General features: G+C 46.0%; 2 protein-coding genes across 4 annotated transcripts in view; one reads left to right on the top strand and one right to left on the bottom strand.

Moving 5' to 3' along the window:
• LOC114921803 (uncharacterized) overlaps positions 1-4,413 on the bottom strand; it is a 4,660-nt gene extending 247 nt beyond the window's left edge. Inside the window, exons 1-6 of one of the 2 annotated variants that reach the window (XM_065950551.1) lie at positions 3,932-4,405; positions 3,335-3,431; positions 2,890-2,997; positions 2,764-2,800; positions 2,552-2,637; positions 1-2,403 (exon numbers count right to left, since the gene is read on the bottom strand). The exon at positions 1-2,403 is cut by the window's left edge and continues 247 nt beyond it. In XM_065950551.1, the coding sequence (XP_065806623.1) occupies positions 2,387-2,403; positions 2,552-2,637; positions 2,764-2,800; positions 2,890-2,997; positions 3,335-3,431; positions 3,932-3,946 (360 nt within the window). In that variant the 5' untranslated portion in view covers positions 3,947-4,405 and the 3' untranslated portion in view covers positions 1-2,386. Of the gene's footprint in view, positions 2,638-2,763; positions 2,801-2,889; positions 2,998-3,334; positions 3,432-3,931 lie in introns of both variants that reach the window. The other variant, XM_065950550.1, reaches the window with a different exon arrangement.
• A 4,794-nt stretch (positions 4,414-9,207) lies between these two features.
• LOC110002817 (uncharacterized) lies at positions 9,208-14,607 on the top strand. Of its 2 annotated transcripts, XM_020658475.3 has the most exons (7): positions 9,208-9,363; positions 11,011-11,474; positions 11,906-12,319; positions 12,401-12,821; positions 12,902-12,976; positions 13,173-13,244; positions 13,327-14,607. In XM_020658475.3, the coding sequence occupies exons 2-7, from the start codon at positions 11,055-11,057 to the stop codon at positions 14,073-14,075; spliced, it is 2,151 nt and encodes a 716-aa protein (XP_020514131.3). In that variant the 5' UTR covers positions 9,208-9,363; positions 11,011-11,054; the 3' UTR covers positions 14,076-14,607. The 2 variants fall into 2 exon arrangements, with proteins under 2 accessions (XP_020514131.3, XP_029138142.2); XM_029282309.2 differs by having other exon boundaries at positions 11,906-12,821.
• The last annotated feature ends 393 nt before the right edge of the window (positions 14,608-15,000 follow it).

The following is a 15,000-nucleotide window of genomic DNA, read 5'->3' as shown; positions in this document are numbered from 1 at the left end:
CCCAGACCGCATAACCCAGTCCTGGAGAAGCCAGACTCTGCTGGTGCAGAACCAGAGTTCACCAGCAGAGTGAGACATCCTGTCTGTATATTCAATCTCTGAAACAATCTGAATAATCAAAGATCCTCAAAAGCACAGAGTTAGGGCTGTGTGCGATTTCTAGTTAGCCAGATTTTTTTTCAGTATGAGACGGGAGCACATCTGTCATACCAAACCCTCCCACAATGCATTGTGGCTCTCAGAATATTAATACTATAATATGTTGTTTTATGTTTCCATGTAATATTAAAATGACTACGTGGATGTTTTATTGTTGTAAAATTCTATTTACTGAGCAACGTCACGTTAGCTCGAAGCTAGCTTGTCTTCTATAGCTCAGACAGATAGTCGAGTATGTTGCTAATGGCTAACAGCCAGGTTAGCATGCCGTTTATACTGTTAGTGTATGCAGTACCTCTGTGTGGGGTTTCAGACACAGCTTGGCATTCAACAGGAAGTGATGTCATGACATGTTGTTATGTTACACACAGGTGAGTGGCTGTTCTTCATTTTGATTGGATGAAAAAGGGGGGCAATATAGTGAATGCTGAACTTAACCTAAACTACTCTGATCTACACCTGGACTCTACCTGGACTACACCTGGACTCTACCTGGACTACACCTGGACTCTACCTGGACTACACCTGGACTCTACCTGGACTACACCTGGACTCTACCTGGACTACACCTGGACTCTACCTTGACTACACCTGGACTCTACCTGGACTACACCTGGACTCTACCTTGACTACACCTGGACTCTACCTGGACTACACCTGGACTCTACCTTGACTACACCTTAACAACATCTGGCCTACACCTAAACTGCTCCTGGACTACAGCTGGACTGCACCTAAACTGCTCCTGGACTACAGCTGGACTACACCTAAACTGCTCCTGGACTACAGCTGGACTGCACCTAAACTGCTCCTGGACTACAGCTGGACTACACCTAAACTGCTCCTGGACTACACCTAAACTACACCTGGACTACACCTAAACTGCTCCTGGACTACAGCTGGACTGCACCTAAACTGCTCCTGGACTTTCACCTAAACTGCTCCTGGACTACAGCTGGACTACACCTAAACTGCTCCTGGACTACAGCTGGACTACACCTAAACTGCTCCTGGACTACAGCTGGACTACACCTAAACTGCTCCTGGACTACACCTAAACTGCTCCTGGACTACAGCTGGACTACACCTAAACTGCTCCTGGACTACAGCTGGACTACACCTAAACTGCTCCTGGACTACAGCTAAACTGCTCCTGGACTACAGCTGGACTGCACCTAAACTGCTCCTGGTCTACAGCTGGACTACACCTAAACTGCTCCTGGACTACAGCTGGACTACACCTAAACTGCTCCTGGACTACACCTAAACTGCTCCTGGACTACAGCTGGACTACACCTAAACTGCTCCTGGACTACACCTAAACTGCTCCTGGACTACACCTAAACTGCTCCTGGACTACAGCTGGGCTACACCTAAACTGCTCCTGGACTACACCTGGACTGCACCTAAACTGCTCCTGGACTACACCTGGACTGCACCTAAACTGCTCCTGGACTACACCTAAACTGCTCCTGGACTACACCTGGACTGCACCTAAACTGCTCCTGGACTACAGCTGGACTACACCTAAACTGCTCCTGGACTACAGCTGGACTGCTCCTGGACTACACCTGGACTACACCTAAACTGCTCCTGGACTACAGCTGGACTACACCTAAACTGCTCCTGGACTACAGCTGGACTACACCTAAACTGCTCCTGGACTACACCTAAACTGCTCCTGGACTACACCTGGACTACACCTAAACTGCTCCTGGACTACAGCTGGACTGCACCTAAACTGCTCCTGGACTACAGCTGGACTACACCTAAACTGCTCCTGGACTACAGCTGGACTACACCTGGACTACACCTAAACTGCTCCTGGACTACACCTGGACAACACCTAAACTGCTCCTGGACTACACCTAAACTGCTCTTGGACTACACCTGGACTGCACCTAAACTGCTCCTGGACTACACCTGGACTGCACCTAAACTGCTCCTGGACTACAGCTGGACTACATCTAAACTGCTCCTGGACTACAGCTGGACTACACCTAAACTGCTCCTGGACTACAGCTGGACTACATCTAAACTGCTCCTGGACTACAGCTGGACTACATCTAAACTGCTCCTCCTTTCATTGGGCAAGAGGCTAGGTGCACCCTGGACTGGAAGCTAGACCACAGCTGGAATAAAACTTAACTACATGTAGACTGAATCTGTGCTGGTTTTCACCTGGAGACCCTGGACCCATAGAGACCCTCATTCTGGATCTGATCAGTTACAGCAGATCCAGACCTATGAAGGAACAACAGGTGTGTCAGATAGTGGGAGTGGCTTGTCAAGCAGTGTGGAGGGCTTGTCAATTGTTGGAGGGGCTTTGGTGTAGTGGGAGGGGCTTGGCAGTAGCAGGAGGGGCTTGGTAGTCGTGGGAGGGGCTTGTTACCTTTGATATTGTTGTAATTGTTGCATCGGCAGGACAGCCGGGTCAGAACCAATCCGAGCAGCAAAACCAATAACACAGAGAGACCTCTGCAGAGACAAATACAACCAACAATGTCAGTTAACCTTCACCTTAAGTCACAGATTTATTCAATTAGTTGCTATGGTAACGACCCATAACAACTCATAGAAGCTTAAAGAACAGCTGATCCTCACATGATAGGAAGGAGGATCCTCTTGTTCAAGGTGGAGGCTGAGGACGAGAAAATCAACGATATCATCAAACAAGCAGAACTCAACAGGTCATCAATAGGAAGTGACATATGCGACAGGTGAGTTTACCTGCAGGTTCAGGAGGTCTGCACGATGGAGTGGCCACAGCAGCGCTCTTGTTTCGACACACAGAATCAGCGAACGCCGAACACCCGATCACAGTTTCCTGATCAGCCGCTGCGCGACACAAGATCAATCGATCAGCTTTAAAAGAAAGCGGTAAACTCTGACGAGGCAGCGGTGATCTATAACACCTGTACATTACCTGCCGATGACATCATCAATATACAAAATGAGCAAATGAACACCTGCTCAGGTGTGTTTACCTGAGCAGTTTGTACATGGAGCACACTGTGTTCCAATTGACTTCATGTTAAGGATCGTACAGTTCTGCCTCACAAAGTTACCTGCACACACACACACACACACACACACACGCACACACTCGGTCACAGTCATCACTTTTGTTCCAGGTTTTACACCCTGACGGAGGTTCGTCTGATCGGTTTGTTACCTTGTGGACACAGTTGGCAGTTTGGCACGATCCACACCACCACATGGGCAGTGACAGGGTGAAAGTTCATCTTCAGCAGCAGACATGCCAGGCTCACCTGGAACCCAAACACAGACAGGTGTCAGATCCTGGTCCCTGTTAGTCTGACCCTGCAGCCTTAAAACTGTTTGATCTGTTTCCTAGCAACAGATTTCTCTGACCCTTTACCTGTATAACTGAGGAAACCCTGCCCCTCCACACACACAGACAGACACACACACACACACACACACACACACACACACACCTACTTCGCTGTACGACACAGCGTCAGGCTTTCCTGAACAGATTGGTTCTCTACAACAACCTGATTACTTCAGATTAGCACACCTTAATTAAATGAAATCAACAATTCAACACAAAATATTGATTTTAAAAATGATCAGTTTCTTCTGATTTGTGAAGTTAGGAGCCATCAGTAGAAGTAGAAGAGTTAGAGCTGTTGTCCATAGCAACAGTTAGCTCTGGAGCCTTCTAAAAACCAGATAAACTAGCTTTCATAACTCACATTAAACTGAGAGAGAGAGTTAAGGAAAAAAAAAAAGAAGCTGCACTCACCTGAAGTGTGTCCATGTCGTCCTCACAACCTCACCAATCACACTGATCGAGAATCTCCACTCACAAGAGGCTTTTTAAGTGAACAAGCTGCCGGAAGTGGGCGGAGCCTAGGCTCACAAAGTCTCCACCTTCCGTCTGCTTAGTTTCACCCTCTGACGTCTCAGATGTTGTCTTTTCCATGGTAATGGTGTAAACAGAAAGTGCTAACAGAAACCAGGTGTGACCGATAGGGGCCGTCTGAAAAGTAAGATAAGAAGGGTTCTTGGAAGTTAAGTTAGGGACCGTCTGTAAAAAGTAAGGTAAGAAGGGTTCTTTGAAGTTAAGTTAGGGACCGTCTGTAAAAAGTAAGGTAAGAAGGGTTCTTTGAAGTTAAGTTAGGGACCGTCTGTAAAAAGTAAGATAAGAAGGGTTCTTGGAAGTTAAGTTAGGGACCGTCTGTAAAAAGTAAGATAAGAAGGGTTCTTGGAAGTTAAGTTAGGGGCCGTCTGTAAAAAGTAAGATAAGAAGGGTTCTTGGAAGTTAAGTTAGGGGCCGTCTGTAAAAAGTAAGATAAGAAGGGTTCTTGGAAGTTAAGTTAGGGGCCGTCTGTAAAAAGTAAGATAAGAAGGGTTCTTTCAAGTTAAGTTAGGGGCCGTCTGTAAAAAGTAAGATAAGAAGGGTTCTTGGAAGTTAAGTTAGGGGCCGTCTGTAAAAAGTAAGATAAGAAGGGTTCTTGAAAGTTAAGTTAGGGGCCGTCTGTAAAAAGTAAGGTAAGAAGGGTTCTTTGAAGTTAAGTTAGGGACCGTCTGTAAAAAGTAAGATAAGAAGGGTTCTTTGAAGTTAAGTTAGGGGCCGTCTGTAAAAAGTAAGATAAGAAGGGTTCTTGGAAGTTAAGTTAGGGGCCGTCTGTAAAAAGTAAGATAAGAAGGGTTCTTGGAAGTTAAGTTAGGGGCCGTCTGTAAAAAGTAAGATAAGAAGGGTTCTTGGAAGTTAAGTTAGGGGCCGTCTGTAAAAAGTAAGATAAGAAGGGTTCTTGGAAGTTAAGTTAGGGGCCGTCTGTAAAAAGTAAGATAAGAAGGGTTCTTTCAAGTTAAGTTAGGGGCCGTCTGTAAAGTAAGATAAGAAGGGTTCTTTGAATTTAAGTTAGGGGCCGCCTGTAAAGTAAGATAAGAAGGGTTCTTTGAATTTAAGTTAGGGGCCGCCTGTAAAGTAAGATAAGAAGGGTTCTTTGAATTTAAGTTAGGGGCCAACTGTAAAAAGTAGGCACCTTCTGTAAAGTGAAATTAGGGGCTGTGTCTGAGGAAAAGTAAGGGTCCAGCTGAACAGAAAAGTTAGGGGCCGTCTGTCAAGTAACATAATGGGACGCCTGTGAAGTTTAGATAGGGGCCATCCTTAAAGTAAATAAAAAAAAGGTAAGTAAAGCCAAGTATAGGGCATTTTGTAAAGTTAGGATAGCAAAATCAAGGGTTGTCTGTAAAAGAAGTAGGCGCCATCAGTAAAGGGGAGGTGGGGCTGTCCATAAAATAAACCGAGGATCAGTCAGTGACGTAAAGTTAGGGGCCGTCATTAAAGTAGTTCACCATAAAGAGAACTTTGATGGATTTACATGACACCCCCCCCCCCCCCCCCCCCAGAGTAATCTGATTAAAGACTTCAACCTTTAAACTGACTGATACTGATGCTAACACTGACTGATACTGATGCTAACACTGACTGATACTGATGCTAACACTGACTGATACTGATGCTAACACTGACTGATACTGATGCTAACACTGACTGATACTGATGCTAACACTGACTGATACTGATGCTAACACTGACTGATACTGATGCTAACACTGACTGATACTGATGCTATTGTCTGCTCTAGTGTTATTGACGTCACATTTTCGTCTAGGCAGATGTGATTGAGCAAAACAGATGTGTGTGATGTTGAATCATGTCTCCTCATGAGTATTCATCTGATGTATAAACTTTCATCAACGTAAGCCATCTGAGTCAACTGAGTCTTAATGTGTGGAGTCAAGTCTTAGTCATTTCTTCAACAATTTGGCGTCATGAAACAGGATATCTACAAACACAGACTGGTAAGTGCAAACTATTTTTAGTCTTTGCTACTGCCATGTCTGAGTTTGACGATACCTAAAGAAACTGTAATTCGGCTGAAATTATTGTAGGCTTGACAACATGCTGTTGAATAATATTTGCATATAATACAAATTGAATAAATGATTGAGAATCATTGATTGCTTGTATTTGCAAATTGGTGAGAGTTGGGCTGTCGAGCATCCTGCGGGGGTGTCTCGGAGGTCTGAGCCAGCTGTGACTTGACACAGATAAGATCAAACTGTGAACTTATATCCTAGGGGAGATGTCCCGGGGTGGATTGTTAAGAATTCATTTTGATATAGGTAAGACCAGTAGGTGAATCTGTGTCCGGCGGGACGTAAGACTCTGTGGTCATAGGGACGTCAGAGCGATAACAGTCACTATCAAACCTCTGCAGATGATACAAAATGCAGCAGCACGACTGGTCTTCAACCTTCCTAAAAGAGCACATGTCACTCCGCTGTTCATCTCCTCACACTGGCTCCCAGTTACTGCTCACATCAAATTTAAAACTCTGCTGCTCGCTTACAAAACAGACACAGAAACGTCTCCTCCTTACTTTAACTCTCTGATCCAGGTCTACACTCCCCCCCCCCACTACGCTCTGCCAATGAAAGGTGTCTGATCCAACCTTCACAACAGGGTCCCAAGTCTCTGACTAGACTCTTCTCCTCTGTCGCCCCCCGGTGGTGGAATGAACTTCCAAACTCCATGTGATCTGCAGAGTCCCTCTGCACCTTTAAGAAAAAGCTAAAGACCCAGCTCTTTGTGAATACCTACTAACTTAATGATGATGGTCTCCATATTATTGATGATGATGATGGTAATGACGATGGTTTCTGTTTGATAACGACGACTTATAAGATGGTTTCTATACTGATTAGAGCTCTCAAGAACTGCCCTCAATGTTGTGCTTTGCCTCTGGTCACTTCCTGTCAGCACCTGTGTGTCCAATCAGACTCAAAGCTGATCGTTTGCTCTTACTGACATTGTTCCCTTTTTTCTAGATCCTTGCTTGTGTTGTTCTTACTCTCTGATGTACGTCGCTTTGGAGAAAAGAGTCTGCTAAGTGAATTGTAGAATTGATTGTATGTGCCTGTTGCTGCTGGTTTTGTTTAATGCTATAATTGCTTTATGCACGATGGGGAATCATCAGTCCACAATAGCGAATAAAACTGAATCTCAAAACAAACATGTGAAAAGTAAAGATAAACAAAAACACATAGAACATCCACACACACACAATGCTGCTACAGATAAAAGCACATCACCCTTAGGTGGAACACATACAGACATTTCAGTCAGATACACCCTTCTGATATGCCTGCAGGAGTTGTAGGAAGAGAGAAAGGTTGGAAGTGTGTGTCACCGTTTTCATCTCTCGTGTGAATGGACAAAGTTAGAATGGAACGAGAAAATATTAAGTTAGCAGTTAATGTTATTCCATTTCACGGTAATCCAAGCTGGGATTGTTCGTCAGAAAAGAGAGAGTTAGAGAGAACAGGGCAGGCTGACAGTCACACACACTCAGTAAGAAAGAGGTGGAGTTACTCTCACAGACACACAGAGCACCCAGAAGTGAAGCATTCTCACTCAAACAGGAGAGAGAAAGGCTCTGAACAGACAGTGCTCGTGTTAACACAGATTGTTATGATTTGGTCTTATTTTGTTTTTATTTTGGTCTATGACAGAGTTTAGGTTTCTTTGTTTTAAAGACTATCTATCCCAGTGTTGTTTGGTTAAATGTAATGTTTTTTGTCTTAAAGTTCCTAGTTTAGTCTTTCGTATTTCATGTTTTTATTTTGGAAAGTTTCTCTTTTGTAAGGAGTATTGTTAAATTCTTGAGTTCTTTGTGTCTTTAGTGTTTTGTGATTCATATTGTAGTTCTTGTCCAAGTGTGTCTTATCTTGTATTGTCTTCATTTCTGTATGTTTTCCCTCCAGTCTTGATTGCCCTCATTGTCTTTCCCTGTGTTTGTTTACCCCATGGTTATTTAGTCTCAGTGTTCTTTCCTTCTTAGTTGTTAGATGTTGGATGTCGGTGTCAGTGTTTCCCAGTACGTACCAGTTTTTGACTTTTTATGAATTTTCTCAGTTTGAACTTTTGTTAAGATAGAAAGTTTTGATTTACTTTTGTTTAAAAGTCAAATTACGTTGTTTTTTGGGAATTTTCAGAGAATCTGAAACACTCTCTCATGTTGTTAAACTCGAAGCTAATGCAAAACTATCAAATATTAGGCAATACATTCTGCCTCAAAGAAATCAATTACAGGAATCGATGCTGTAGTTCAATCCCTTTTGATAAAGGTTTGATGGTTGAAACTATCAGCCCATGTAACACTCCCATCTTGCCAAACCCAAAGCCAGGCTGCCCTGTTGAATTCAGGTTTGTGCAGCTCTCAGAGTTATAAATAACATTGTTGTGCTTTCAGTGGAGATTTAATCGGATGCAAATTCCATTCTGGCAGCAATGCGTGCAGATTCAAAGTGCAATACAGTCATTGATGTAAACTGAGACTTTCCTCCATTCCTCTGCATCCAGATAGCCAGTATCTGTTTGTTTTTAAATTCAAAGGCCGAAAGCTGACATGCACCAGGCTTCCACTGGGATTTTCGGAATCACTGGTTAATTTATGCACTTTGTGTCATGCCTGATTTGGAACTATCTGGTGGAAGCACCTTGTTGCAGTATGCTGATGATTTGTTGATCGTTTCACCTTCGAGAGAGGACTGCCAAATTGACTCTGTGTTGCTGATGGAAAGACTGGCTGAGTGTGGTCACAGAGCTTCTCTGACCAAAGTGCAGTACTGTCAGCCTCAGGTTAAATACCTGGGACATGTGTTACGCTGCTGTCCCCTGAGAGAGTCAACCTCCTTGCAAACATGTCCCCTCCGAGGACCAAGAAAGACCTGCTATCTTTTCTGGGAATGACAAATTACTGTCGTCATTGGATTTTTGAGTATGCTGGAATGGACTCTGTGTGGAGGTCTTCCACGGGACATGCTGCACCCTCTGTTGTGCAATGGAATGAAAACATGTACTCAGCCTTTCCGAGATACACACAGCTGTGAGAAGGAAGGATATGCTTCTGGTGTTTTTGGTGCAAAAGCATGGATCAAGTTTTTACAGGCTGATACAGATGACAGATTTTCTTTGTTCCTTTTTCAGAGCACATTAGTTATTCATTTCTGTCAGGACCTAAAGACAATTTCAAGTCTTGAAAGTTGGTCGGATAGAATTTAGATCAATATGTCCGAAGCAGCAGGGGGCGCTGGCGACCAAAATCTCCTGTTGTCCGGTCGCTGTAAGGAACGACCATCCGGAGTTCTGCTGTCAGCAGGGTAAGGAACATCTCAGGTGTTTAAAAAAAAACATTTCAGGTGTTTTTGATTCATTTTCTGACTCAGGCTTGATGTTCTGCTCGCTTCGGCTAATGCTCTATTTACAGTACGGTGCGTGTTAGCTACAGGTTAGCTCCTCAAATGCTTTTAGCTCCTTCCGCTAGTTGTTAGCATACTGTAGGTAAATAGGCTTCTATTATCGGACACACCCTCCGGAAACTCCAATATGTTTACACTCTGATCCGATGGAGTCAGTCTGAATAAAGAGAAGAACATGATACCGCCGTGTTGTCGTCAGCAGCGCCGGTGTTACGCCGAGAAATGCACCCCTGTGGAGAAATGCACCCAGGGGCGATTCTAGAGTCTGTCGGGGCCCTAAACAAAAATTATTGGGGGCCCCTCCAACCAGCGTTCAGCCAAATTATGTCTGCCAGTGTCCCAGCACTTTCTCTTTTTTCACTCCCACACAGATAATTCCTTTTCATGTTGACCAGCAGCGCTTCGAGAGCAGTGTAGAAAGTGAAATTGTTTTAAAATTTTGAATTGTCTTGCAAGTTGCATGCGATTCTCGACAGGGATGCATTTCTCGGCATAACACCGGGTCCAAGCAGAGACAAGGAAGCGCCAGACTTTGTTCTGAAAAACAGAGAATTTAGCGTTTGTTCACTTACATTTACTCCCAGAACACGATTGATTACTGCTTTAATGTCCCCCTTCTTCTGATTGTTTCGACATATATCTTATCAAAGAAACGAGATGTGGCCGCAGTCTGTCTGTGATGTTAGGGACTGTATGAAATGTAAAGTTAGGGACTGTCTGAAAAGTAAAGTTAGGGACTGTATGAAATGTAAAGTTAGGGACTGTATGAAATGTAAAGTTAGGGACTGTCTGAAAAGTAAAGTTAGGGACTGTCTGCAAAGTACAGTTAGGGGCTGTCTAAAAAGTAAAGTTAGTGACTGTCTGAAATGTAAAGTTAGGGACTGTATGAAATGTAAAGTTAGGGACTGTCTGAAAAGTAAAGTTAGGGACTGTCTGCAAAGTACAGTTAGGGGCTGTCTGAAAAGTACAGTTAGGGGCTGTCTGAAAAGTACAGTTAGGGGCTGTCAGTAAAGTACAGTTAGGGGCTGTCTGAAAAGTAAAGTTAGAGACTGTCTGCAAAGTACAGTTAGGGGCTGTCTGAAAAGTAAAGTTAGAGACTGTCTGCAAAGTACAGTTAGGGGCTGTCTGAAAAGTAAAGTTAGAGACTGTCTGCAAAGTACAGTTAGGGGCTGTCTGAAAAGTAAAGTTAGGGACTGTCTGAAAAGTAAAGTTAGGGACTGTCAGTAAAGTAAAGTTAGGGGCTGTCTGAAAAGTAAAGTTAGGGACTGTCTGCAAAGTACAGTTAGGGACTGTCTGCAAAGTACAGTTAGGGACTGTCAGTAAAGTACAGTTAGGGATTGTCTGCAAAGTGCAGTTAAGGACTGTCTGAAAAGTAAAGTTAGGGACTGTCAGTAAAGTACAGTTAGGGACTGTCTGCAAAGTACAGTTAAGGGCTGTCTGCAAAGTACAGTTAGGGGCTGTCTGCAAAGTACAGTTAGGGACTGTCAGTAAAATAACGCTAAGGTCCATATGTAAGGTATAGTTAGGAACTGTCTGTCTTATCATCAGGTGCTCTGTTACCGTGGAGACACTGTCACCACAAAGCGGTTGCCATGGCAAACAAACGAGACGCCTCTGACCTAACCTCCTGTGCTGATAAAGAGCTAACAAAGCCCGCCAGACGCCGACCCCGCCGGGCCACCTCCACGGCAGGTAGGAGGAGTCAGAAAGACAAGAGGCGTGGTCCCACACCAAAGAGGCGGGATCCCAAGGACAAGAGGCGTGGTCATGATGAGAAGAAGGAAGGGGTGACCGTGAAGAGGACGTGGAGCGACGGGAAACGGCGGTGGGATAAGAAACATTACTGCGTGTTCTGTCGGCGGCCGCAGGTGAAGATTGCTCGTCACCTGCTGAGGAAACATGCAGACCAACAGGAAGTGGTGGCTGCAAGCGCTCTGCCTACAGGCTCCAAACAACGCCACCTGCTGCTGGAACACCTGCGCTGCAGGGGCAACTACATGCACAACATTGAGGTTTGTTTACCTTTCTGTTTACCTGTTTACCTGTCTGTTTACCTGTCTGTTTACCTGTCTGTTTACCTTTGTGTTTACCTTTGTGTTTACCTGTCTGTTTACCTGTTTGTTTACCTGTCTGTTTACCTGTCTGTTTACCTGTCTGTTTACCTGTTTACCTGTCTGTTTACCTTTGTGTTTACCTTTGTGTTTACCTGTCTGTTTACCTGTTTGTTTACCTGTCTGTTTACCTGTCTGTTTACCTGTTTACCTGTTTACCTGACTGTTTACCTGTCTGTTTACCTTGTTCTCTCTCCACACCTGTCTGTCTCTCTCCACCTGTTGATCTCTTTCCATCTGTCTGTCTCTCTCCACACCTGTCTGTCTCTCTCCACCTGTTGATCTCTTTCCATCTGTCTGTCTCTCTCCACACCTGTCTGTCTCTCTCTCAGGTCATCAGACAGGGCACTGGGGAAATCGTCCCGTGGCGTCAGCCCTCTGAGGACGTCGATGCGAGGAACTACCTGCCGTGCCCGCTCTGCCTCGGGTTCTTCCTGCGAGCCGATCTCTGGAAACATCAGGCCTCCTGTCGCAAGAAGCTGACCTCTGACCCCTCCAGAGACTCCGCCTCCACAGCCGAAAAGACCTCTGACCCCTTCAAGGACACGACCTGTGACCCAACAGGTGACCCAGCAGACGTCAGGACCCCCCCAGAGGATCTGCCTCCTGAGTCCTCAGCGGACACGCCAAAGAAGCGCAGTAGGATCCAGGCCGCGGCGTCCCGCCTGCTCCCCATCTCAGGCGGAGCCTCTGAGAGCTGCAGCCAGGTGCTGCACCGCATGAACCAGGACCATGTGTCGCACCAGGTGTGTCCTTCTACCTGTCTGCGTGCTATACGGCCTGCATCTACCTGTGTGTGTGCTCACCTGTCTCTCTGCATGTTCCAGGTGAAATCTGATTGGTTGATCTGTAAGTATGGTAACAAGCTGATGGGGAGCCCGGGTGGCAGCGGGCGGAGGTATGACTACGTCAGTCAGAAGCTGAGGGAGCTGGGCCGGTTCCTCCTGGCCGCTAAATCTCTGGACCCGGTGGTCGGGACCCTCCAGGACCTTCTGGCTCCAGGTCGCCTCAGCTTGGCTCTGGCTGCGGCGAGGAAGGCGTCGGGTTACAGGTGGACCCGCCCTCCACTGGCGGTGAAGACGACCCTGAAAACTGTCTGCGAGATCGCCATCGGAGAGAGTCTGCAGGACGGAGACTGGGAGACCGCTGCAAAGACCACCGACTTTTACCACATGCTGGGGAGGGAATGGGACAAACTGGGCCTGCAAGACCCTGCCCCCAACAACTCAACACCTGATCCAGACACAGGTAACACGCCATCCATCATGTTTTTAAAAAGAGGAACCAGAGGAACTTTAGTGAATGACATGTTCTGTGTTCTTCTGCAGAGGGAGCAGCTAAGATGAAGAATCAATTGGTCCAATCAGGAAGTGAGAAAGAGGGTCAAGAGTCTGGACCAGACGGTGAGTTCTGACTTGTTACCTTACTCATCACTTACCCCCTGAACTCCCCAACCAAGTGACCCACATGACCTCTGATCCCTGATTGTACTCATGACCTTCAAACTTAATCTTCAGTCCTAATCCCTCTGTAACACCTGTCTGTCTCTCAACCTGTCTGTCTTTCAACCTGTCTGCCTCTCTACCTGTCTGTCTCTAGTTCTGTCACAGAGCAGACAGGTGAGCTGTGTGGTTCCTCCAGAGTCCCGACTACAGGTCCCTCCCCCCTCAGGTGAGTCTTCTGGTGGTTCAGGGTTCATGTAACAGTCTGGTCTTTTGCACACCTGGAGCTCACCTTTCTGCTGGTCTTTCAGTCCTCGTCTCTCCCAGGAAGGTCCGCCGGCGTCCGTGGTCGTCCGCAGAGAAGGAGGCAGTTTGGCGGCAGCTGGGAGTCCATGTCCTGGTCCAGTCGGTACCCGGGAAGGAGGTTTGTCAGCGCTGTCTGGACCTGGAGCCGGTCCTCAGAGGACGACACTGGAAGGACATCAAGAACCAGGTCCACAACCAGATCCAGAGCCAGAAGAAGCAGCAGTTCCATGCCCAGATGGACCTTCAGGAGAACCAAGACCACACAGATCAGAACCAGAAGAACCAGCAGCAGTACCAGATCCACATGGACCAACAGGGCGAGGACCAGAACCAGAAGAACCAAGAACACCAGCAGGACCAGGAAAACGTTCAAAATAAGAAGAAACAACAGAACCACATTCAGTTGGACCACCAGGATCAGGGTCACATTCAGAACCACAAGAAACTGCAGTACCTTACTCGGCTGGACCCCCACGATGAACTTCAGAAGCAGCTCTACCACATGGACCAGCAGACCCAGGACCAGCAGACTGACCTGGATCAGAACACATCTGTACTCACAGGGACTTCTTACAGACCTGATGGACCTCATCAAGACCCTGGTATCAGTCAGTACCCTCTTCCACACAGAACCTTGGGACCTCATGTGGACCAGTTGCTGACCAGAACTCAGTGGACTGACCCTCCCCTGATCCAGCACTACAGGAACCTTGACCCTGGAGGGCCAGCTGGTCCAGGACAAGTCCACTTCTGAAGTACGGACTGCCTTGAACCCCGAACTCTAACAACCTTTAACGACCTCCAACAAGAGAGCAACTATGACATCACCTGTAACTCTATGACATCACCTTTGCCTCTATGACATCATCTGTAACTCTGTAGGAAAATTCTAGTTACCTGACCCGTTTTTCTGACCCGTTACCTGGTCACTAACCTTTACCTGACCTCATTGACTCATGCTTCCTGGTCCTGCGGAGACAAAGGCCTTGTGTTCACCTGGCGTTTTTTCCGAGCAGAAAAGCGCTAGCTGTGCGCACGGGAGTGTCTTCAGTGTTTCCTTTTGGACGGCCCTGAAGTGTCTGGTCTGTCAGGATTGTAGTTCTACTTGTCTCCAGCAGATGGCAGCGTTCTCCCTGATGTGACTGTGTGAAAACAGAGTCGCTCAATCTTTATTTGTATGGGACCAAATCATACCAGATGTTGTCTTCAGGTCTTCACTGAACTTTTTGTTTTATTTATTTAATTTGTGTATTTTTTTTACAAGTGTATAAAAACATTTCACACTGTGGAGTCGTCCGTCTTTCTTTCTTACATTCACTCATTCATCTCTGCTGAGCTCTGCTCAGGTCCACGTTCAGACCTGGACCTGAGCCAGGCTGGGTCCACGTTCAGACCTGGACCTGAGCCAGGCTGGGTCCACTTTCAGACCTGGACCTGAGCCAGGCTGGGTCCACGTTTGATCTGGTCTAACTTTTCTAATTGAGTGTGATAACAAAGGTGAGAAGAAGATAAGGTCAGGATGAAAGTGTCATATTTAATATTCATCAATTCACCAATCATGCTCTGCCAGAGCATGTATATACACCTGTATAACCAGTGTGCACCTGTATATACACCTGTATATACACCTGTATAACCAGTGTGTACCTGTATATACACCTGTATAACCAGTGTGCACC

The sequence above is a fragment of the Labrus bergylta genome, chromosome 22 (genome assembly GCF_963930695.1).
Source record: "Labrus bergylta chromosome 22, fLabBer1.1, whole genome shotgun sequence".
NCBI classification, from domain to species: domain Eukaryota; kingdom Metazoa; phylum Chordata; class Actinopteri; order Labriformes; family Labridae; genus Labrus; species Labrus bergylta.
The sequence above is the reverse complement of the archived record's forward strand: the minus strand, read 5'-3'. Positions and strand labels throughout refer to the sequence as shown.